Source organism: Ornithorhynchus anatinus, chromosome 12 (assembly GCF_004115215.2).
Source record: "Ornithorhynchus anatinus isolate Pmale09 chromosome 12, mOrnAna1.pri.v4, whole genome shotgun sequence".
In the NCBI taxonomy this organism is placed as follows: Eukaryota; Metazoa; Chordata; class Mammalia; order Monotremata; family Ornithorhynchidae; genus Ornithorhynchus; species Ornithorhynchus anatinus.
In genome coordinates, this window is record NC_041739.1 from 25,310,197 (window position 1) to 25,334,036 (window position 23,840).

At 44.5% G+C, this 23,840-nt stretch overlaps 2 protein-coding genes across 6 annotated transcripts in view; one reads left to right on the top strand and one right to left on the bottom strand.

Annotated features, from left to right (window-relative positions):
- Window positions 1–1,817: 1,817 nt before the first annotated feature.
- Window positions 1,818–22,606, bottom strand: ABCE1 (ATP binding cassette subfamily E member 1). 3 transcript variants are annotated; one of them, XM_029076569.2, is made up of 18 exons: window positions 22,506–22,606; window positions 15,789–15,959; window positions 14,426–14,511; window positions 12,860–12,957; window positions 11,720–11,837; window positions 10,775–10,912; window positions 10,574–10,643; window positions 10,217–10,313; window positions 9,118–9,207; window positions 8,285–8,406; window positions 6,975–7,196; window positions 5,862–5,921; window positions 5,703–5,761; window positions 4,642–4,752; window positions 4,414–4,556; window positions 4,151–4,273; window positions 2,585–2,696; window positions 1,818–2,250 (listed from the first exon to the last, which is right to left on the bottom strand). In XM_029076569.2, the coding sequence occupies exons 2-18, from the start codon at window positions 15,889–15,891 to the stop codon at window positions 2,203–2,205; spliced, it is 1,800 nt and encodes a 599-aa protein (XP_028932402.1). In that variant the 5' UTR covers window positions 15,892–15,959; window positions 22,506–22,606; the 3' UTR covers window positions 1,818–2,202. The 3 variants fall into 3 exon arrangements, with proteins under 3 accessions (XP_028932402.1, XP_007666625.1, XP_016083096.1); XM_007668435.4 differs by lacking the exon at window positions 22,506–22,606 and adding an exon at window positions 19,669–19,691; XM_016227610.3 differs by lacking the exon at window positions 22,506–22,606 and adding an exon at window positions 18,712–18,829.
- Window positions 22,607–22,974: 368 nt separating this feature from the next.
- The window catches only part of ANAPC10 (anaphase promoting complex subunit 10), a 69,523-nt gene continuing 68,657 nt past the window's right edge, over window positions 22,975–23,840 (top strand). For all 3 annotated transcript variants that reach the window (XR_003763264.1, XM_007668432.3, XM_007668434.4), the window contains exon 1: window positions 22,975–23,058. The gene's annotated coding sequence lies outside the window, so the exon portion shown is untranslated. The remainder of the gene's footprint in view (window positions 23,059–23,840) is intronic.

Sequence of the window (23,840 nt, forward strand, 5' to 3'; positions counted from 1 at the left end):
AGATACAGGATAATCAGATTGTCCCCCGTGGGGCTCCCACTCTTAATCCCCATTTTACAGGTGAGGCAACTGAGGGCCCAGAGAAGTTAAGTGACTTGCCCGAGGCCACACAGCAGACAAGTGGCAGAGTGGAGATTAGAACCCACAACGTCTGACTCCCAAGCCCGGGCTCTTTCCATTGAGCCACGCCGTTTCTCACAATGTCAGTGTTAGGTAGGAGTCTTCATCATTTAACTCGCCCTCAAACTGCACAGCAGTTTTCCAACTCTGGGGTCCCAGGAGCAACTAAGGAAGTGTCAGAGCCATACTGCGTAGCAGTTAATGATATTGCTGGTTTAATGGGCACGTGTGACTAATTCTGCGTGTAATTTGATGAGAGGAGCTTGGAAACCCGGACTCTCCCAAATTTGGAACATGCTACTGGGGGCCAGAATGACGATGAGCATTATGGTGGTGGTTAAGCACTTACTGTGTGCCAGACACTCTTCTAAATAGAAGTTAAACACTTTGGACACAGTCGCTGTCCCACATGGGGCTCATATTCTTATCCCCGTTTTATAGAGGTCCGGCCAAGTGACTTGCCCAAGGTCACACAGCAGACACATGGCGGAGCAGGGATTAGAGCCCAGGTGCTTCTGACTCCCAGGCCCGGGCTCTATCCACTAATCCATGCCGCTTCTCCAGAAGCTGTTTCAGTTTCCCGAAAGGCGCAGGAGGTTGTATTACTGTTGTCAGATGTTTTCCAGATGCAAAACTGCCCCAGCCAAGACATGGAAGCCTCAGGGAAGTGAGCTGAGGTACCCCCTTGGTTGGCCTCCCATTTTCCAGCTTCAAGTCCTGAGGGGGAAGGGCTATTAGCAGTTATAAATGAGTCAATTGTTATTTATTTGCAACTGTAACTCCCACCACGATCCAGACCGGTTTAACACCAGTGTTAAGCGCCTACGACTTATTTTCTAGCCATTTAATAATGGTCATGGCTCTCCCTTACACAGGACCCAGGGCAAATTGGGGGTAAAAGTGAGAGTGGGGAGGGAATCATATAAGAAATGTAACGCAAAATTCCGCTACTCTCCCTCCCCGGCCTGTGTTTTGATAAGAGGATAGTCCATTTGAAAGATGTAAATTCTTCCTCCAGAATTATGATCTATGAACAAATATTTAGATCTAATTTATTAATAAAGTGGGCGTCAGAGGGCACAGTGACTGCGCAGACCGGGAGAATGTTTAAAGGGAATACCTACATTAGGATCGTTCCTCTGTTCAACTGTTTTTAGGGCAAGCCTTTCCAAAAACTTCCGTTTTTCAAATAGTTTTTATTTTTAACAGACTAAAAGTTATGTAGGAAAGTAATAATAGTAGTTATTTGTTAAGTGCATTATCAAGCCCTGTACTAAGCACTGGGGTAGACATGAGAGAGTCAGGTCTCACTTGGGGCTCACAGACTGTAGGAAGAACAGGTATTGAATCCCATTTTGCAGATGAGGAAACTGAGGCACAGAAGTTAAGTGACTTGCCCAGGGTCACACAGCTGGTTTGATCACACACCTACTAGTTTCAGAATATCATCCTTGAAAAAGCTGGATCACTACCTTTTATGGATAACGACAAATTGCTACTTCTGCCTTTAGTCCTCAGAATGATACTTTTATTAAGAGGAGAAAATTAATGATTTTTTTTCAAACTTAGGCTGTTTGTCTGAATCTAGTTATGAAAGCCTAGCAGGCAACATATGAGGAAGCAGAGTTGAACTGACCTAAATACGTTCTCTACAAATTACAAAGCCCAGCTGGAGACTTAAATGAGAACACGTGAACTGTACTTTTGCTGGATATTTATTTAACAGAGCCTTAGCCAAAGTCTGATTCGCTTTGAAAATGAGAGCTGTCTAGATGCTTTGACATACTCTGTAAACCACCTTGTACAGATAAAGTTCTTAAATTTTTAAAATTGGAAATCAATCTTTGATCAGTGGTTGGTGGGTGAATAAATTACATTAGACCCTCTACAGGTTTTCATTTTAGACCGTTCAACAAAAAGTGGCAGTTTCTAGTCAACAATGATAATTTAATGCAATTTATTAGTTCCTGGTATAATAAACCAAATCACTTCCATGCTCCAGGGTAAGTGGGGCATTCTAAAACCTGATTAGTTTTATACAATATTCCAATTAGTTAGGGGTTATCTATTTCCAAATTCAACTTAATCATCCAGGAAGAAGTAGTTTCCACTCTTCTTTTGCTCTACATCCTAAGAAAAGTAAAAAGAAAGCAAATTAATAACATGGCTACAAAAATACAGAGTCAGACGATTTGTACACATTAACAGGCAACCTACTCCATCTCCCCTCCTTTCGTGAGAGCAGATCCCTACCCTTTCTCTGGGGACACAGGAATATAAATAATGCCAAGGACCATTATCACTTTTCTAAACCCCCGTCGATCGGCCACAGTGCCTTTTTCACTAAAAGACAAACGACAGGCCTGCCAGGAGTCTTTCTACTATCGCAGGCTTACGCGTGATCTATTTTTCCAATCCATCTCAGGTAAAACTCCAAACTTCACTTTCCAGTACGTCTGCATACCTTGATTGAATTGAGTTTGTTTATTCTTGGCCTGTAGTTGTTTGGATCTCTTCTGAATGTAATTTCAAGCTGAGACAAAAATTTATTCATACCAGCCAAAAGGGTCTGAGGACTAGAAAGAGAGAAAAATGGGTCACCGCTGAAACGGTCTGAACACGTGAAAGTCGATTAGGTGCCTACTTCTATGGGAAGGCATTACGATAGAACACATGCAGCTTCATCTTTGAGAGTTAAGGGAATGTCTCTCCTCCAGTCTAACACCACGCATTCTTTCTTTATGTTCAAACTCCCAGAAAACACACAAGAAACAGAGTTGGCAAAAACTTATTTTGAGTCTAGAAGTTCGGAGCTTTTCATTAGTAATATGCACACAAATTGGCCTAAATTATTCAACTACCTCAATGTCCCGGCTGGGAATAAGACGGCAGAGAGGTATTTTACTGCATTGTTCAACCCTGACCTACCTAGCATCTTTTGTAGAAGGGGAAGATGAGGAGGACTTGAAATGCTTGCTGAATTTTTTTTAAAGCATTATGTCCTACTTAAAACGGAAAGATCTACAAATCAACTCTAACTTGCTCTGTGTCCTCTGCCTGATTTACCAGTCTTCGAAAATGGAGACAACCATCCGTGCTCAGATCTTTGAGTGTGGAATGAATGCTTTAAGATACTCAGCAAAAAGGAATTTTATAACGACAGAACAATAACTGAACTCAGTTCTTACACGTTCCTCTTTCAGACCGTGATCACATCATGCCTGATGACTTACGTGGCCTACTTAGAATATGTATTAATTGATACCAGAGCTCTTGAAAGAACAAGGCACCCCAGGCTGATTGAGAACTGTCTCCACACCAGTGCTTAGTACAGTGCCTGGCACATAGTAAGCGTTTAACAAATACCATTAATTTTATTACTATTGTTCCACGATGCACGCCGGCGACCTCCCCTCAGTCCTGTTGGGTACCTGACGCTTCGTTAAACTTCCTGACTGCATAGATAGGAAGGAGGGAGGAGAGGCTGAAGCCCTCTCTCGTTCTCCATCACCTCCTGCCTGATCGACGTTACCCTGGAAGTTAGGTTAGCATCGTAGGACACTTCTGATTTGGTCACACTCCCCTCCTCACTTCCATGACAGAGATAATAATAGTAATGGTACTTTGTTAAGCGCTTACTATGTACCGAGCACCGCTTCTATGTGCTGGGATAGATACAAGTCAATCAGGTTGGTCACAGTTCCTGTGCCACATGGGGCTCACCGTCTTGATCCCCGTTTTTCAGATGAAGTAACTGAGGCCCAGAGAAATTAAATGACTTGTCCAAGGTCACACAGCAGCTACGTATTGAGGTTGGGATTAGAACCCAGGACCATCTGACTCCCAGGTCTGTGCTTTATCCACTAAGCCAGATCTGGGTTCCATAAAGCGGCTTTGGAGCTAATGAGATAGCATTTTGCTGCCCCTCAGAGATCCCTGGAGGGATTTCAATGATGGGAAGAAGGCCCGCAGTGTTGAATATAAATTCTGAACCGTTTCACTGGAAATTAACGTTCTCATTTGGTCTTACCTGTTTGCAAGTGTATTCTTGGATGGAATGCCGTCAAATACGATAACGCGATCTGCTAAGTAGGTGGCCATGATAAAGTCATGTTCTACAACAAAGGCTGTCTTCTTGGCATGGAGGATGAAACTAGAAATAAAGTGAGGCTTTGAAATCTTCACGTGCATATATAAAATGTTCACAAGAGGTTATTCCAAGTATTCTAAGATAATACATCGATAAAGTGCCACACAGACACCCCGTCACCCTCCCCGGGAAAGACACATTACCGTTTGACAACTCTAGCTGCCATTAGACGTTGTTCGGAGTCCAAATATGCTGAAGGTTCATCGATGAGATAGACGTCGGCTGGTTTGCCCAAACAGAGGGCCAAGGCGACCCTTTGCAATTCACCCCCAGACAACGTCTGCACCTGTTCACAGAAAGAGGAGCTTAGCAAACCACAGAATGACCTTCTGAACCATCAATACCAAAGTGTGGATCAGGTGAGTTGGTACCTCTTGGTCAATGATGTTTTCTATTTGCAGAGGCTTCATTACATCAGTCACAAACTGAGGGTGAGTATAAGCATCTCTTATCTTCTCGTGTAACAACTGACGAACGCTTCCCTGTTTAAAATATCATGAAAAATATTTAAGCATTTTTTTTAATATGGGTAAAAACATACATGGCATTTATGGGGGGGATATTGCATCTTGCAGTAATATTTAGTGAGTGGGAAGTTCAAAATAAACAGCAAATCTCTGCTCATGAGTGGCTGACATTCTTACGTAAAGAACTGAATGATATACACAATCGATAATTGAATGCACAAGTGAATAAACACATATAGAGAAGAGAGGACTAAATCGATTCATAAGTGCTAGAGTCGGTGGCTATAAAATTAACTGGGGAAGCTTGCTGTGGGCAGGGAACATGTCAACCGACTCTGCTGTACTGTACTTTCTCAAGTGCTTAGTAATAATAATAATAATGTTGGTATTTGTTAAGCGCTTACTATGTGCCGAGCACTGTTCTAAGCGCTGGGGTAGACACAGGGGAATCAGGTTGTCCCACGTGAGGCTCACAGTCTTAATCCCCATTTTACAGATGAGGGAACTGAGGCACAGAGAAGTTAAGTGACTTGCCCACAGTCACACAGCCGACAAGTGGCAGAGCTGGGATTCGAACTCATGAGCCCTGACTCCAAAGCCCGTGCTCTTTCCACTGAGCCACGCTGCTTCTCTGTACAGTGCTCTGCACACAGTAAGCACTCATACCATCAAATACCACCATGATGAAGGGCTCCATGTGGTAAATAAGTGACCAAGAAGCAGAAAATGGAGTTGTGTAGATGGGTTCGTAGGGCTGTAAGCTCGTTTGTGGATAGAGAATGTGTCTTTATTTTTCCACTGTATTCTTCCAAGCACTTGGTAGAGTTCTTTTCCACACAATAAGTGCTCAAATACGATTGTATGAATAGGCCTAGATTACACCTGTAATTTCCTCCAAAGTTCCTCTAAGTCATGTACCAGTGGATCTTATTATGTAGTTAAATGACAAAAAGGGGCAAACTCACCGTTGATTTAGGACTGATCTTCTGTGGCTTGTAGCTGACATTTAGGACTGGCACCTCCCCTGTTTAAAAAAAAACAAACCAAAAACCAGTCCACATAGTCAAAACGTGCCTCTCACGCCAAACTAAATGTGATAATAATCAATAAGACTGAAACATTACCCCCTTCGTCAGGTTTAAGTCTTCCTGCAAGCATTCTGATGAATGTAGTTTTCCCAGTACCTGGCAATGACAAAAGTACTGGAAGTGAACAACATGTAAATATGAACAGCTGAGTAACTTTTCCAAATTGCTACAAAACCCTGCGTCGTCTTGTTCATTTTAAGCACAAAAACAGGTATTTTTAAAATCATTGTTTATCGTTCCAGAACTCGGGCTTCACTGGATTGACTAGCCAATCCAGACTCAGAAGTTTTTATTGGGTTTCTAGTACATATAATAGTTTGGAGATAAAGCATTTATTTGATGCCAAGGAAGGAGTGTGATCTTTTACTTAGGAAGGGGAGAGACTACGGCTGACTAAAGGACGGTAGGGAAGGAGAGGAGCATGTAAAATCCTAGATTAGACTGCTGCCAGAAGATTGCAGTAACTACTTGATTTTTCAATTAAATCAGTTAAATGTATCAAAAATATATTCTCTATGTTCCAGATATTTTAAAGAGGTGACATGCACAGACATTTCTAGGCACTGTAGATTTATGGAGGGGGTAAAAAAAGCATCCACCCACAATTTTACTGATTTAGAAGGAGATGCTAAAATTAAAATGTTCAGTTAGAGTTATTAATTTTAACTTTAATTTGAAAATGCTTTCAACCTCTATAACAGATGTAAGCCAGATCACTTTTTAATGCCTATATAAGTATTTATGGTTTCTATTTCTAAGTATTGAGAAATTTTTTCCAGGAGTCAATAATTTTGTAATGTATATCGTACATCCTTTAGCAGACCCAGATTCATTCAAACTTGATCTTAAAAATACAGAAAGAAGTGACTTGGATCATTTTGTTTTAAAGAGGGAGGCACCAGGCAAAGACTTCCATGCAGACGCCTCGCGTCTAAATCAGTGGCAGAGCTGGGACTAGAGTGCAAGTCTCAACACGCACGGCGATGCCGTCTCCAAAGGGACACAGACTCCAGAAATAACCACGTAATTTATGGTTAAATGGTAACTCTGAAACAATGTATGAGCCCCACCTAGTTCCCCAGCAACAAGAAAATTTCATTTCACAGTTTAAAGCACAAGTGCAAAGGCTCTTCAAAGTCATAAACCTACCATTTTCCCCTAGCATCACCATGATTTCAGAGTCTGTGAATTCTCCAGCTATGATTGCTAATTCAAACTCTCCCATCTTTTTCCTCATCCCTGGATATTTGTACATGCACATCTTTTTCACTTCTTCCTCATTTGCTGTCTCTGCCACTTTAAAAACCAGGGAGGCATCTCTGAATCTCAAGTTTTCCGTTGGAACGTAGCCATCTAGGAAAATGTTTATGCCTGTCGAAGAGAAGGGAACATCACAGTAAACGGGGGGAAAAGAACTCAAATTTTTTTGTCAGTATGGTTATGGACCACAAGATTAGGAAGTCTTTCACAGAGGTGGGAATTTTGCCGCAAGAAAACTGCAAACAGCTGTTACCACCAGTGAGAGGTAAATAGCCCCAGACTCTCTGAATCCTTAATGATGGATAATGGGGTCACACTCTGAAGGAATCTCGACTGTTACTGCAACCTGTAGTTTCTCCTAGAGTTGATGCCCTTCAGGGGGAATGATGGCCGATGGACACCATTTCAAATTCCACACTACCAGGGCCCAAAATGTGCCACAGCAAAGGCTCGAAACAGAAGCATTACACTTGTCTCCAAAGAAGCAGCACGGTCTAGTGGAAAGAACACAGGCCTGAGAGTCAAATGACCTGGGTCCTAATCCCAGCTCCACCACTTGCCTTCTGTGTGACCCTGGGCAAGTCACCTAACTTTTTTGGGTCTCAGTTATCTTATCTGTAAAATGGGAATTAAGACTGTGGGCTTATATTTGGGGCAGTGATTATATCCAACCTGATCACCTGGTATCTACTCCACCTCCCACTGATATATATCATTATCAAAGTCAACTCTCGCCGACCGTTAAAACTTTGGAAGCAAACCACAGGTTATCCTACCATCAGATCCCTGGTTGTGAGGGAGAGTGGCTTGAGAGGTGAATGCCTTTCAGTGTTCAACAACTACTTTATGGTTCCTTGTTTATTATTAGTGTGAATGCTGACTTTGTCAGTGTTGGAGAGTTGGACTTTTCTATATGTATTTTAAATTGTGAGACAGATTCTGCTAATTTTCAGTGAATTTTTGGCAAGACCTAAAGCCGTGCCATGACTCATTTGTAGTGTGCTGAGTAAATAGCATGGCGGTGATAGCTCACTGACCATACAGGATAAGCTGCAAAACAGGGCAAATGGCTACAGAAAGTATAAACTGCAATATTTAGGCTTGACGCCTAAAAAATAGTCAAAAGACTTCACTGATGTACATTTTTCTAATTCGGGAGAAGAGAGGAGAGAGAATTTGGGGAGGAGCTTAAGAGTTACCTTCTCTCACGCTGAAAGGCATAGTGACCACACCATAGGCACTTGGCACACCGTACAAGCAACAGATGAAATCGGAGAGATAGTCTAACACGCTTAGATCATGTTCCACAACGATGATATACCTGAAAAATATAAAACCCAAAGCACCTTAGTTTCCCCCCGATTTTATTTTACATAAAAAAGACAGTGAAAGTACACAGACATTTCTTTTCGTATTGTTCACTGGAAAGAGTAAAGTACATAAAAATCAGGATAGCTAAGCATCACATGTAAGGAATTTGATTATAGGGGAAAGACTTCAACAGAGGAGGTAACTGAATTATAACTTTTCTCAGGTAGCAAAAGAGAACTCCATCTGTGATCAGCTATAGCTGCACAAGGAAAGGAAAGGAGAATTTCACTGTAGTTCAAACTACATTTATCTCCTTTTCTAGCTCAATACTTGAAGACAGGTTTTAAGTTCTTTCTTGAAGCAGTAAAGCCCACTATCCTCTGAAGCTCACTTTAGAGACCCAAAATGTACTCTTTATTCTTCCAAGAGATTTTAGCAAAATGGTTCCACAGCCTATCCTGAATATAGATCAGGAAATACAGTTGAATGCTATTACCTATCAAACTCTGAATGAAGGCCGTGAAGAAAATTCCACTTCTATAGAGGAATTCCTCCTTTTTCTCTGCCCTGCCATATCTGCACATACATGTCCCCATTTAGATAACCTGATATTGGACACTCAGTTCAATAGGACAAAGAGCTGCCTTGTAGGAATTTACAATCTAAGAACAGCCGAAAAAAATGAAGAAGTGAAACAGGCACATTTCAAACCTGAACTTACCTATCTGGATTGATTAGAGACCGTATTGTAATAGCAGCTTTTAGACGCTGCTTCACATCTAGGTAACTAGAAGGCTCGTCGAACATGAAACTATCAAGATAGACAAAAACCAAAAACATGTTGTTCAAAAAATCATAATATACAAATTATAAATCCCAAACCTTACAACCAATCAAGAATAATTTAAACCACCGTCAACATTATAAGGGGAGAACAAATGTACAATTTCAGAATAAAGAGTACTTCCCATCAGAAACAGTAAATTTTGTGTTATTAAAGCAATGACCGTAAGCCAAGGAGAAGCATGTAAAAGAGAAAGAAATGGGTAAGGTTATGACAGCAAAATTCCCCAAGATGTGCTCTATGCCTTTTTCCCCCCCCAAATATTGCCAAGGGGAGAAGAAATGTACCCTTGAGTCTGAAAGTGACCATGAAGTGCCTTTGAATGGTTGGCTAAAACAAACTGAAGGTTTCTACTGAGTTGCAATACATTCAGGGAGAAGGGAGAGTCTGGTGCAGTTATATTCTTTTAAAAATAAACCTTCTCCCTGCCCATGGTTTGTAGATCAGGAAAAATTCCGTCCTGCAGAACGACCTGAGGATCCTGCATTGGCTTTTTCAGTCCCACACACAAGGGGAGACGAACTTTACCGTCAAAGGTGTCTTCTTCAAATATATACATACATACTCTCTTGGGAGCATATATGAACACACACTCCCAAAAGAGCAGCTGCAAACTATAGTATTTGGATGCCGGAAAAGTACAGCCAGCTCTTTTTACTGCAAGGCTATAAACTACTAAGGTAAGAGGGAGAGGAGTGGCCATCACGCCATTCCACCTAACCCTCTAACACCGCCAATCAAACAGCCTTACATAACCCATTCTGGCCAATCTGGTATTTTTGCTTCATTTGCTTTTCTTTGGCAAGAGGGAACTGACTGGAGGTCCATGTATTCTAAGTGTCCAGATGATTGTTTCAATACTTCAGGCGAAAACAGCTCTAAAGTTGTTGTCTCCTCAAAGCACTCATATATTAAGCAGTATGTGATAAACTAAAACCCCGAAATAGTCATTAATGTTAAGAAAAATGGAACATACATATCGGCTTTCTGTATGCAAACAACAGCACAAGCAAATCTCTGTAACTCTCCTCCAGAAAGGTCCTCAACATTTCGTTCTCTTAGATGCGTCAGGTCTACAGGAAAAATCAGAGAGCAGTTCCTTTCAAAACACAGTTTCCAACATTCACAACGCAAAATACGTCAGTACAAGGAAGATTTACATGTTGCTGCTTTACATTTCCTGTAATTTCTATGAAATGCAATGTTACATGAAAGAGAAAATATAGCTTCAGAACTGACACCCAGTTTCAATATTACCAGTCCAGTTACAATTTTATAACAGTGTTTTTGAATTGGCCAAAAGGCTTAGGAACACTTTATAAAAGTCACTTACCAAGTTGCTGACATACAATAGCCTGTGTCTTAGTTTCATCCTTCCTGTCCAAAATAGACCCCACAGTTCCCTGGAACGATTAGATATTTTTTAAAAAAAACAAACAAAAACAAAACTATATTTTTTGAAACATAAAAATAAGATAAGTGAAATTCAACAGATCTTAAAAACCCTACTTAAATCTCTAAATGGCTTACTGACCTTTGCAGCTTTAGGAATCTGGTCCACATACTGGGGCTTAATAATGGCTTTCAGGTCATCTTCCAGGATCTTGGTGAAATAGTTTTGCAACTCAGATCCTCGAAAGTAAGTCAATATTTCTTGCCAATCAGGTGGATCCTAAATAAGAAATAATAAGACTGAGAGGCCTCGCTGTCTACAGTTTTGACAGTTAAGTGTCAAATTAATGATATTTAAAATTGAAAGATAAGTGGCACAATTTTGGTAAGTGCTGCATGAGGACCTGACCTTGGGAAGTAATAATGAAGTAGGGACTAAGTGTTGGACCTTTAGCAGAAGAATGAAATAACAGAAAAAGTGGATTTGGGGAAGACTGTTTCTCTGTATGTGAGGCTGGAGTAATGGATTACTCCAGAAACTGACAGGGACAGAAACTGATTGGTTACAAGAGAAAGGCTGAAGTCTACTGGTAGTTGAAAGAATGGTGGGGCATCTTGGCTAATGACATCATCATCATCATCATAATAATAATGTTGGTATTTGTTAAGCGCTTACTATGTGCAGAGCACTGTTCTAAGCGCTGGGGTAAATACAGGGTAATCAGGTTGTCCCACGTGAGGCTCACAGTTAATCCCCATTTTACAGATGAGGTAACTGAGGCACAGAGAAGTTAAGTGACTTGCCCACAGTCACATAGCTGACAAGTGGCAGAGCCGGCATTCGAACTCATGACCGCTGACTCCCAAGCCCGGGCTCTTTCCACTGAGCCACGCTGGTTCTCTGACATGAGTCTTTACAGATCCTAACATGAAAATGAACTTAAAATGCTTGGACTATGCAGTATTAAGACCCAGGATTAGTGCATTCCCCTCATAAAATAGAGTCAAGACAATAAACTTAGGTCATAAAAATGATGAGTAATGAAAGCAACCAAAACAGTAACTTCAACAAGAAACCAATACATACATCATACTTTCCAAGGTTTGGCTTTTGCTTTCCAGCTAGAATTTTCAAGGCAGTGGATTTTCCAATACCATTAGTTCCAACTAGTCCCAAAACTTCACCTGGACGAGGAATAGGCAACCTGCATAAGCATATAAAGTGTTCGTACTGAATATAATTAAGTGTGGGGCCCAATAACTCTACTTTGTTGGTCTGCATCTACTTTGATGCACTCCCACCCTTCATGCAAAGACCAGCCGGCAGAAAACAGACAAGTCAGATGTAACTGGCAATTAGAAAAAAACAGCCAGATGACTAACCACATCAAAAAGAGTTAATTGTTAGAAATCCTCCCTTGACCACTACAACTCCTAATTTTGGTTACTCGATTTGCTTCTGGAGAGGATCGCTTCTAAAATGACTACATTCACCCTTCCCAAAAAACTGTTCTAAGATAAGAGCGCAACGTTTTGATACAAGAGTTATATTGAGCATGTGCAACCCCACGCAGTCTGTTGTCTGGCCTGCCAATTTACTTACAAGGAGGAAGTGCCACATCAATGAGAAATATTCCACTTCATCCCCCTGCTGCAGTGGGCCCCTTGAACCTGGCAGGTCGAGACATCCCTTTCCACTAGGAAATCTAGATCCCCGGATTCAAAGCATTAGGATTGAGCACAGAAGAATTATAAGCACGGGCGTTTGATGTTGTTAATAATTAATGTTTGGAGAAATGTTTGGAGAAATTATTTACAATGAAGTCTGATGGTTTATTGCCATTGTTCTCGTCTGTCCGTCTCCCCCGATTAGACCGTAAGCCCGTCAAACGGCAGGGACTGTCTCTATCTGTTGCCGACTTGTTCATTCCAAGCGCTTAGTACAGTGCTCTGCACATAGTAAGCGCTCAATAAATACTATTGAATGAATGAATGAATTGTGGGAAACTAAAGCCCAACCGAACAAATAATCTATTTTGGGTGAGCGGACACTATGTACTCAATTTGATGCATTTTCAGTTAATCCGTTATAGTTTCCCTTTTGTAGTTAAGACACAACTTGCCCCGTCTCCCACCAGCCTGGCATCTGAAAAGTTTAGAAATTTGAACAGAAAGAAAAACTTAGAGTAGTTAAGAGAAATTGGAGCACCATGGCTCACAAACATACCTGTGAAGTTTGAAAGCGTTGGCACAATACCGATGAGTTGTTTCTTTTTCCAGATTGCTGGGTAAATTAACAATTGACAAGGCGCCAAATGGGCATTTCTAGAATTTAAAGATGAAAATCTACGTTTTACTCTATCCCGGTGAGAAACATATGCTAAAACATGTAGCATATTACATGCATTTAACAAGTCTCTAATAGGGAAGAGCTGCAGAAAGATCCAAGAATTAGAAAATGGGACTTATGAGAAAAAGATAGGAAATTAAGGTTGTGTTTAGTCTGGGCAAAGTGCTAAAATTTACTATCTTCAAGGATATGAAGAATTACTGAACATATATTGGTGACCAATCTCTCTATATTCACTTCTGACAAGACTAGAAAAATAGGCTTAAACAACAAGATGTAAGGCTACTCCATCATGGAGAATCACAATGGGTTAGTAGAGGAGGGCTACATACCCTCCCAGGTGGTGGTTAAAATAGTAATGAGAGTTGTTGGTTCCCATTGGTTTTGGAGTTGTTTCTGCCTGAAGGCAGGGGCTACTGAATTTATAGAAAGATATAAATTATTTGTCAGACATTCTGCTAACTCGTTGTGGGCAGGGAGCGTGTCCGTTTATTGTTATACTGTCCTCTCTGAAGCGCTCAGTCCGGTGCTTTGCACACAGTAAGCGCTCAATACATGCGATTGAATGAATGAATGAAGAGCAATTTTTATCTTGAGCAGAGTCAGGATTCGAACCTCTGGGCAGTGAGAGTCACCTTCTCATCAACAAAAATATGTTCATGACATTCATACAATAGACTAAAGAAACCTGGCAGTTACCAGAAGGAGGGAATATACAAATTTCAAACAAGCAAAAGAAATACAGCCATATCAGGACTTGAAGGTAAGGTTATAAGAGCAGGGCCTTAAAAATAATGCTTAATTTCATCTGTTCTAGTCTGTTTGGCCCATAACAAATTTAAATTCTTCAGTCTAAACTCAAGAGTTTCCTTAAGCTGAACAGACTTTACGGTTTATGTAATTTCTAGGCCATAAAAAAACCAAGTTAATTTCCATATGTAATTGCCACTGCTAAGCTGCATCCACTATGTTTTTGCATTAAGATATTTCTGAAGTTTTAAAGGAAAAAACTAGGACAATTTGAAAGTAAAAACCCATTAATACTCAAATGTCCATACTTTAATACACTTCCCCCAATTTTATCCAACATTCCAAATATGTTTAAAACATTCATTTTGGTTGGAGAGAAGAAACAGACTTCAGAAAACTAGAAAGCGGGGATCGAAAAGAGAACGGGCTACTGGACTGGTTATGGGAAACTACAATAGCTACAGCCAATGTAATTTTTAAACGGAAAAGCAGAATTTAGAGCTGACAGTATTTAACAACTTGAACATCAGAATGTAGTATAAATCTGGATTCAGGTTAGGTGCCACTGTATTCACTTTATACTTTTTAAAGAACAGTTTCATATTTTTAAGGCATTTCATGGACAAATGGGCATTCATAAAACATTTTCTCTTGTCCCTTTTACACACTTGAGAGAAAATAACAGTCATTTACCTTAATGCAAATACCGCAACCAATACAGAGTGTTTCAGAAATCCATGCTATTTTGCTCTGGGGAGTGACCTCTATGCACAGCTTTCCTGGTGAAAGAGAAGGAACCTGTTAGTGTCACAGTGGACTCTCCAAAGCGCTTAGTACATTGCACACAGTAAGCACTCCATGAATATGATCGATTGAGACATGTACGGGGAGGTGGCCCTACACACACACACACAATGAGACCCAGGGACATGAAGTCACATAGAGCTTCGGAGGTAGATATTTGAGCACAGTCAGAGGCAAGCGGGGGAAAAGGAACATAAACACACACGCCAGGGCTCAAAGGGTAAGTGGTTGGGTCTTGACAGGGAGCCCTTCTGCTGCTAGAGGCTGGGGGGGGGGTCTCAGAGCACCACTTCCTGTAGAGATCCAGCCACGGAACAGCTTTTGCCCAAAGCCACCGCCTCTTGACACATCAAATTTCTTTTGCTAACACTGGGAATCGTTTTTTTCTGGAACTGTCATCTTGTCGTCTTTGGAAAATGTTCCCCTCTTGCCCTTAGTCTCAAAAAGTATACATACTTCCCCCTTAACAGTAATTTCATTCTACAGGACCATCAGAATCTAGACAGCTACACTGAAAAAATGTGAGGAAGCAATCTTGCTTTCACGGTCAAGGGGCGATACCTGCAGGTTTGAAAAAGCTCCCTTGAGAGCCTAAATGCAAATAATTTAAACACTTACAATCTAGGTAACTATACTGAAATGCTTAAGAGATTAACTGACTTCAATTGTAGGATGTGAATCCAGTAAAAAGAAATGTGTGGGTATTAAAAGCCCAGTGAGTTTAGAGTAACACGAAACAATTCATTGGCTAATTTTCATTCAGTGGCTAAATTCGGTCAGGAACTAAACACAAAGAGGACAAATTATTCACTGAACGTTTAAAATTCCAGATTTTCCAGTAAGTCTAGCCAACAATTGAAATATTTGCCAGTGTTTTATAAATATTTCAAGGTGTTTGTCTAAACATGAGGAATTTTTAGAAGCTTACAGAATATTACAAATATTGATGACTAAAACGATGAAAATCACTATCTAAACTCAGAGGAGTGACAAAAATATGAATGCAAGTATACTTAAAACTTTTATAATTACATGCAGTCTTACTATTTAAATCCAAAATAACTCCATCTCCATTTAGGGAAGTAACTTAGAGAAATTTTCCCACATTAAATGTGCCAATTGTACTGTGTTGTATTTTAACCTATCTCATCAGTATCAATACAAATGAAAAGCTATTTAATGTTGCACAGAGTTCCTTGAGAAGTTATAAATTTTCTTTTCACACAGTTAAACAAGCTACAATATGTCTTACCCATTCGAACAACAGGACAGCTCTTTTTGCACTCTTGCCGGCATTTCTTTGGCTTGCATTTGTCATGGTTGACAATAGCAATTCTAGTTAATTTGTCCGCCATAATTATCTACGCAGGCTCACGAATACAGTCAGAAGCTTTCTAGGAGGTGGATGTAGGTGGAACCCAGTCTATAAAATGATAAAAAAGAAGGCGTTATTACAAAATATAAAGCACTATAACATATACTGATATGGGTTAAGTCTATAAAATTGGCTTTGGAATTTATAAGAACTGAAGATAGACATTTGTTTTCAATGCAGTAGTGATAGGTTAAAAGGGGGAAAAAAGATATTTTCATGAAACCTGGACAATAGACAGTAGGTACTATCATTGCTAATATAACAGTGGTGTTTCGTTAAGCACTTACTATGTGTTAAATACCGTCATAAGCACTGGGATGGATTTAAGGATACGAGATCAGACACAGTTCCTGTCCCACATGGGGCTCCGAGTCTAAGGAGGAGGGAGATCAAGCATCTTATCACTATTTTATAAATGGGAAAACTGAGGCAAAGATTCTGAGTGCCTTGGCTGAGGTCATAGAGCAGGCAAGCGGCAGAACCAGGATTAGAACCCAGGTCTCTTGACTCCCAGTGCTGAGTGTGCTCTTTCCACTAGGCCACGTTGCTTCTCAATTTTTACCAATGTTACTAGCACTGACCCGGCACTTCTTCTCCAACAAGTTATATATCAATCCCTGATCCTTTCCTTTGGATCAGTCACAAGTTACCTGTCAATCAATCCCTGATCCTCTCCTCTGGAACAGTCACTCCAATTCTTACTTCTTTTCACCTTCCTATCCATCAGTCCTATCTACTGAGTGCTGACTGAGTTCGACAGAGAGGACAGACATGACCTGTGGGTGTATGAGGAAGGGAGGGGTATCAGACTTTATAATATATTAAAGGTGAGGAAGTGAAAGAGAATACGGGCGTGTACATGAGTGTGGAAGGGTGAGCATCAAAGTGCTCAAGGGATATGAATTCAAGTGGGTAGGTGATGCGTAAGAGAGACTAGTCTAGAAGAGATATGACTTTTGTAGGGTTTTACAGATGGTGAGAGTTGGGTCTGTTGGACATTGTTGAGCGCTTACTATGTGCCAAGTACTGTTCTAAGCGCCGGGGGGTGGGGGGGTGGGGTGGATACAAGGTGATCAGGTTGTCCCGCGTGGGGCTCACAGTTTTTAATCCCCATTTTACAGATGAGGCAACTGAGGCGCAGAGAAGTTAAGTGACTTGCCCAAAGTCACACAGCTGGCAAGCGGCAGAGCCGGGACTCGAACCCATATCCTCTGACACCCAAGCCCAGGCTCTTTCCACTGAGCCACGCTGCTTCTCGACATGATGGGGGGAGGGAATCCAGGTAGGAGGGAGGGCATGAGTAAGGGATTGATGATGGTGAGAGAGGTATTTAAGAAGGGGATGTTAGAGTTACCTCGAAACTGGGAGCTCACTGTGGATGGGGAATCTGTACTCTCCCAAGTGCGTAATACAGTGCTCTGAACACAGTAAGTATTCAGTAAATATGACTGATTACTAGAGGAGCAAAGTTTGTGAGCTCGGTTGTCGTGGGAGAGCAGTGACAGCAGGTAGGTGGGAGAGAGCTGATGAAGTGCTTTGAAGCCAGTTAAGGGGAGTGTCTGCTTGTTGCAGAGATGGATGGGTTTTTGAAGAGTGGGAAGATAGGCACAGAATGGTTTTTTAGAAAAATTAATTCCATTCAGTCGGATTAACCCACTCTAAAAGTTGCCATTTCTGGTCAGTAAGGATTCTGACTTCAACATGATCTGTTGGAGACCTCAGAATCCAAAATAGAAAATCAATGAGTAGTACTTTATCTACTGAATATAAAATATTGTACTAATTCCGTGGGATAGTTCAATAGAGGTAAATGCCAGTAAAGCCAATTAATTTCAATACAGACCACAACTCAGGCCTCAGACTTTACGATTACTAGAAAGCATGGGCAGGCTTAATAATTATTGATTCAATTACATTTCCATCAGAGGGCCAGTTCAAAGTAATCAAAAATGACATTAAAAGAAAGATCCACTATTCAGCCATGTGGCTAAAACAAAGTTGATAATTTGATCTGGGTGACTAAGTAAAATATCAAAGTCTCTTGTAGAAAACTTTTCTGGAGTGCATATTGTAAAGGCACTTACTCTGAAAGGAAGCAGCGTGGCCTAGTGAAAAGAGCACAGACAGGTCTGGGAGTCAGAAATCTGGGTACTAAAACTGGCTCTGCCACTTGTCTGCTGTGTCACCTTGGGCAAATTACTTAATCTCTCTGTGCTTCAGCTCCCACATCAGCAAAATGGGGATTCAGAACCTGTTTTCTCTCCTACTTAGACTAAGAACCACCCCCCGTGGGACCTCTTGAACTTGTATCTTTCCCAGCACTTTACAAAAACCACAATTATTATTCAAATATCCTTATAAAACTGAAACGAGCAAAATTGGGTGTACTCCCATTTTAGATCATCCAACTAAGTTAGCTTGATTAGTCCCAGCTGTTTGCAAGTTTCATGGACTACGCAACCCTGGCAGAGTGTAATAAGTGCAACAAAAGTGTGCTCTCTAAAATTAGGTTATATTCTGTGATCCTATCCAATTAAGCCTCACAGGTTAAAGCCATCAAAAAAAAAGTAATCATTAAACCACTGGCACTTATCGAGTGCTTACTGTGAGCAGAGCACTGTACTGTGTGCTTGGGGGTGTAAAATAAAGTAGACAAGATCCCTGCCCAAATAGTTAACAGTCCAGTGGGCTGCAAGGGAGCATACTACACTGTGAGCCCCACGTGGGACAGGGACTCTGCCCAACCTGATCAACCTGTATCTACCACAGTGCGCGGCCAACAGTAAAGGCTAACTTTTACCGTAAAAAAGTCAAATCGGATCAGTATTTCCAGTTACTTTTCGTTACAGTGAACAGCCAACGTAAAGAGCGCCGCTCTGGGAATTAAGAGACCCGGGACGTCATCCCGGTTCTGCCTGCTGGGGCTCGGCCCCGCGTGGTGAAAGTTTCCGACTGAAGACGAATCACCGAAGGCGCCGCGCCAAGTCAACAGGCCCCGCGGGAACCCTGGAAAATAGCAGAGAGACTGCAGAGGCTATGGAGGCAACCACCTGGTTCGTGGTGAGAAATGACAGCACCACACTACGCTATGGCCACTCAGGCTGTCGATGTGTCTTGTTCGTAAAAAAACCTTCAAATGCACTGTGGGCAGGGAACGTGTCTGTTTACTGTAGCAGTGTACTCTCCCAAGCGCTTAGTGCAGTGCTCTGGGCCCGGTAAGTGCTCGATAAATATAACTGAATGAATCCCTGCCTGCGAGCCCACCGCGATCTGCCCTGCAGCAGGAACACGGCCAAGCGATCGATCCGTGGTACGGTCGTTATGGGCAGGGGGTATTCTATTATACTGTACTCTTCCAAGTGCTTAGTACAGTCCCCTCTACATAGTAAATGCTCAATAAATAGGATTGCAGATGATTTACTGAATGCTTCCTGTGCGCAGAGCAATGTATGACTCCTTGAAAGAATACTGGCGTTAATAGGAATATTCCCTCTCCACAACAAGCTTACAGAACGCATCTTCCCATCCAAGCCCTGTCCTCCCCCAGACTTTTAGAGCACTATAGACACCATCTTCCCATTCATAAGCTCGTAACCTTGGCGTTATCCGTGACTCATCCCTTTCATTCAACCCACGTATGCGGGATGTCACTAAAACCTGTCGGTTCTGCCTTCACCGTGACTCTCGAATCCACCCTCTTCTCTCCCTCCAAGCCACCCTATCCTGCCTCGGTTACTCCGTCGGCCTTCTCGCTCACCTCTCTGCCTCCGTCTCTCCCCGCTCCAGTCCATACTTCCTGTTTGGATCGGTTTTCTGGAAAGACATTCAGTCCATGTCTGCCCACTCCTCAAAAACCTCTAATGGTTCCCCATCCAACTCCACATCAGATGGAAACTCCTTACCACAGGCACTCAGTTAGCTCTCTCCCTCCTTAGCTCACCGCTCTATACAACCCAAACTGCAAATTTCTCTCTCCTACTCATGCCCACCTACTCCCCGTACCTCGACCTCACCTGTCTCTCCACCGACCCCTCTTCCACGTTCCCTCCCTCTGGCCGGAAATCCTCCCACTCTCCCACTCCTCCTATCTGACCGGCCACCACTCTCTCCATCTTTAAAGTCTTACTTAAATCAGACCTCCAAGAAATTCATTCAATAGTATTTACTGAGCGCTTACGATGTGCAGAGCACTGTACTAAGCGCTTGGAATGGACAAATGGGTAACAGATAGAGACAGTCCCTGCCCTTTGACGGGCTTACAGTCCTCTCTAAGCCCTCGTTTCCCCTCTGTGCCCTCCCTTCTCCATCGCCTACACGCTTTTTTTGTTGTTGTTGGTATTTAAGCGCTTACTATGTGCAGAGCACTGTTCTAAGCGGTGGGGAGACACAGGGGAATCAGGTTTTCCCACGTGGGGCTCAGTCTTCATCCCCATTTTACAGATGAGGGAACGGAGGCACCGAGAAGTGAAGTGACTTGCCCACAGTCACACAGTTGACGGGTGGCAGAGCTGGGATTCGAACCCATGACCTCTGACTCCCAAGCCCGTGCTCTTTCCACTGAGCCCCGCGGCTTCTCTGGATGTGTTCCCCTTAAGCACTTGCTAGTCACCCCATCTTCCCAGCATTTACATCCATTTTTAAAAAAATGGTATTTGCTAAGCACATAGGTGCCAGGCACTATACTAAGCACTGGGTCGATACAAGCCAATTGGATACAGTTCACGTCCCGGATGGGGACCCACAGTCGAATCCCCATTCTACAGTTGAGATGACTGAGGCACAGAGAAGTTGTGACACAGAGAAGCAGTGTGGCTCAGCGGAAAGAGCATGGGCTTTGGAGTCAGGGGGTCATGAGTTCGAATCCCAGCTCTGCCACTTGTCAGCTGTGTGACTGTGGGCAAGTCACTTCCCTTCTCTGGGCCTCAGTTCCCTCATCTGTAAAATGGGGATGAAGACTGGGAGCCCCACGTGGGACAACCTGATTCCCCTGTGTCTACCCCAGCGCTTAGAATGGTGCTCTGCACATAGTAAGCGCTTAACAAATACCAACATTATTATTATATCTTTATACTCTGCCATCTCCCCTATCTGCAATTTAAGGTTTGTTTCCCCTTCTAGACTGTAAACTCTTTGTGGACACTTGGATTTACATCTTCGAAGCCCTTGATATTCACCCCATCCTCAAGCCCACAGGATTTAGATTAACTGTAGTTTATTTTATTTATTTGTAAATTTATTCCTCCTCCTATAAGCCCCTTATGGACAGGGAATATATCTATCGGCTTTGTTACATCGCACTCACCCGACTGTGCCGCGCAGTGCTCTGCACCCAGTACACGTTGGGTAAATGCCAACGATCGACTTAACATGCACAAGAAATACTGTGCCAAACCACTATCGCTATAAACAACTCCTTTCCGTGGATCCTTTATCCCAAGCCCTCGGGACTGAGGTTCACCCATCCTTCTCGGTGCATGACTCCGCCAGGCGAAGCGTGTAAACACCAAATTTCGGCTTTAATAATAATGTTGGTATTTGTTAAGCGCTTACTATGTGCCGAGCACTGTTCTAAGCGCTGGGGGGAGACGCAGGGGCATCAGGTTGTCCCACGTGGGGCTCCCAGTCTTCATCCCCCTTTTACAGATGAGGGAACTGAGGCCCCGAGAAGGGAAGTGACTTGCCCACAGTCACCCAGCTGACAAGTGGCAGAGCCGGGATTCGAACTCATGACCTCTGACTCCAAAGCCCGGGCTCTTTCCACTGAGCCACGCTGCTTCTCTTTAATATCACTCCCGGCTCCAGTTGAATGTCAAAGGGATTAAGTCCCAGACGCCCTCTGCACCGACGCTTTTGTTGTTCTACATTCAGCTGTTTGGAAAAACTGCTACTCCTTCAGGTAATTTCCACTTCCTCGCTTAGCCGTGTGAGTAAATGGAGACTTACTAACATCCACCTGAAATTTCAAGAAGATTTACGGGCATCGAAAAGACAAGACTGAGCAGGGGCAAGGGGCGCGCGCAAGGGAAAGGGGACGCGCGCGCAGGGGAGAGGGGGCCGCGCGCAAGGGAGGGGGGCGCGTGCGCAGGGGAGAGGAGGCCGCGCGCGCAGGGAAAGGGGGAGGGGGGCGCGTGCGCAGGGGAGGGGGAGCCGCGCGCGCAGGGAAAGGGGGCCAAGCGCAGAGGAGGAGGCGCGCGCGTAAGGAGAAGGGGCGCCGCGTGCAGGGGAGGTGGGGGGCGCCTACGCAGGGGAGGGGAAGCCGCGCGCGGGGAAAGGGGCGGGCGCAGGGGAGGGGGAGCCGCGCGCGCAGGGGAGAGGAGGCCGCGCGCAGGGGAGGGGGGAGCCACGCGCAGGGGAAGGGGGGCCGCGCGCGCAGGGGAAAGGGGGGCGCGTGCGCAGGGAAGGGCGAGCCGCGCGCGCGCAGGGGAAGGGGGCGCGTGCGCAGGGGAGAGGAGGCCGCGCGCTCCCCCCCCCCCCCGGCGCTCGAGCCACGCACCCGGCCTAACCGAGGCCTCCCGCGCGCGCCCCTTCCCCCCCCCCCATCCCCCTCCCTCCGCCGGACCTCCGCAACCGTCGTCCCCGTCCCGGGGTCCATACCTAGACGAAAGGGTTCCCCCCCCCGCGGCGGGCTGGGAGAGGTGCCGCCGCCGCCCGGCCTCCGTCCGGCCTCCTCGCGGCCAGCCGCACAACGTGCTCCCGCCGGTCCACCCCCCCCCGCTCGCCCAAAATGGCGGCGCCCGGCCGCCGCCTCACGCCCAGCCGGGGCGGGGCCCGCAGTGCGCCTGCGCGCGAGGGGGACGGCGGGCGCCGGCCGGTGACGTCATCGGGCCGCGCCGCCCGCGGCGGCTCCAACGTCGGGGACCAGATCCGGACGCTTAGCTGCCCGGCCTTTCGACCGTCTGTCCCGTCCTTTCGACCGTCTGCCCCGGCCTTTCGACCGTCTGTCCCGTCCTTACGACCGTCTGCCCCTTCCTTTCGGCCGTCTGCCCCGGCCTTTCGACCGTCTGTTCGGCCTTTCGACCGCCTGCTCCGGCCTTTCGACCGCCTGCCCCGGCCTTTCGACCGTCTGTTCGGCCTTTCGACCGCCTGCTCCGGCCTTTCGACCGCCTGCCCCGGCCTTTCGACCGTCTGTCCGTCCGGCCCGGGTGTCGTAAGTTCGCAGCGCCTCCCCCCAGCCTCCCCACCCTCCATCAGCGAAGCCGCGGGGCTCAGTGGCAACATTCATTCATTCATTCATTCATTCATTCATTCATTCAATAGGATTAATTGAGCACTTACTCCGTGCAGAGCACTGGACTAAGCGCTTGGAATGGCCAAATCGGCAACAGCCGGAGACAGTCCCTGCCCAGTGACGGGCTCACAGTCAAATCGGGGGAGACGGACAATAGCAACAGCCCGGGCTGGGGAGTCACAGGTCATGGGTTCGAATCCCAGCTCCGCCACTTGGCGGCCGGGGGACCCTGGGCCTGTCACTTCCCCGCTCTGGGCCTCAAGATCCTCCTCTGCAAAAATGGGGATGAGAAAATGTGAGCCCCACGGGGGACAGTCTGATTATCCTGCATCCACCCCAGCGCTTAGCACAGTGCTCGGCGCATAGTAAGCGCTTAACAGATGCCATAAGTAACAATAACGTTGGTATTCACCAAGCGCTTACTATGCGCCGAGCACTGTGCTAAGCGCTGGGGGAGATGCAGGGTGATCAGGATGTCCCACGTGAGGCTCCCGGGCCTCACCCCCAATTTACAGATTCATTTATTCAGTGGTATTTATTGAGCGCTTACTATGTGCGGAGCACCGTACTAAGCGCTTGGAATGTACAGACGAGGGAGCCGAGGCCCAGTGAAGTGACTCGGCCACAGCCACGCGGCTGACAAGCGGCAGAGCGGGATTGGAACCCGTGACCTCTGACTCCAAGCCCGGGCTCTTGCCGCT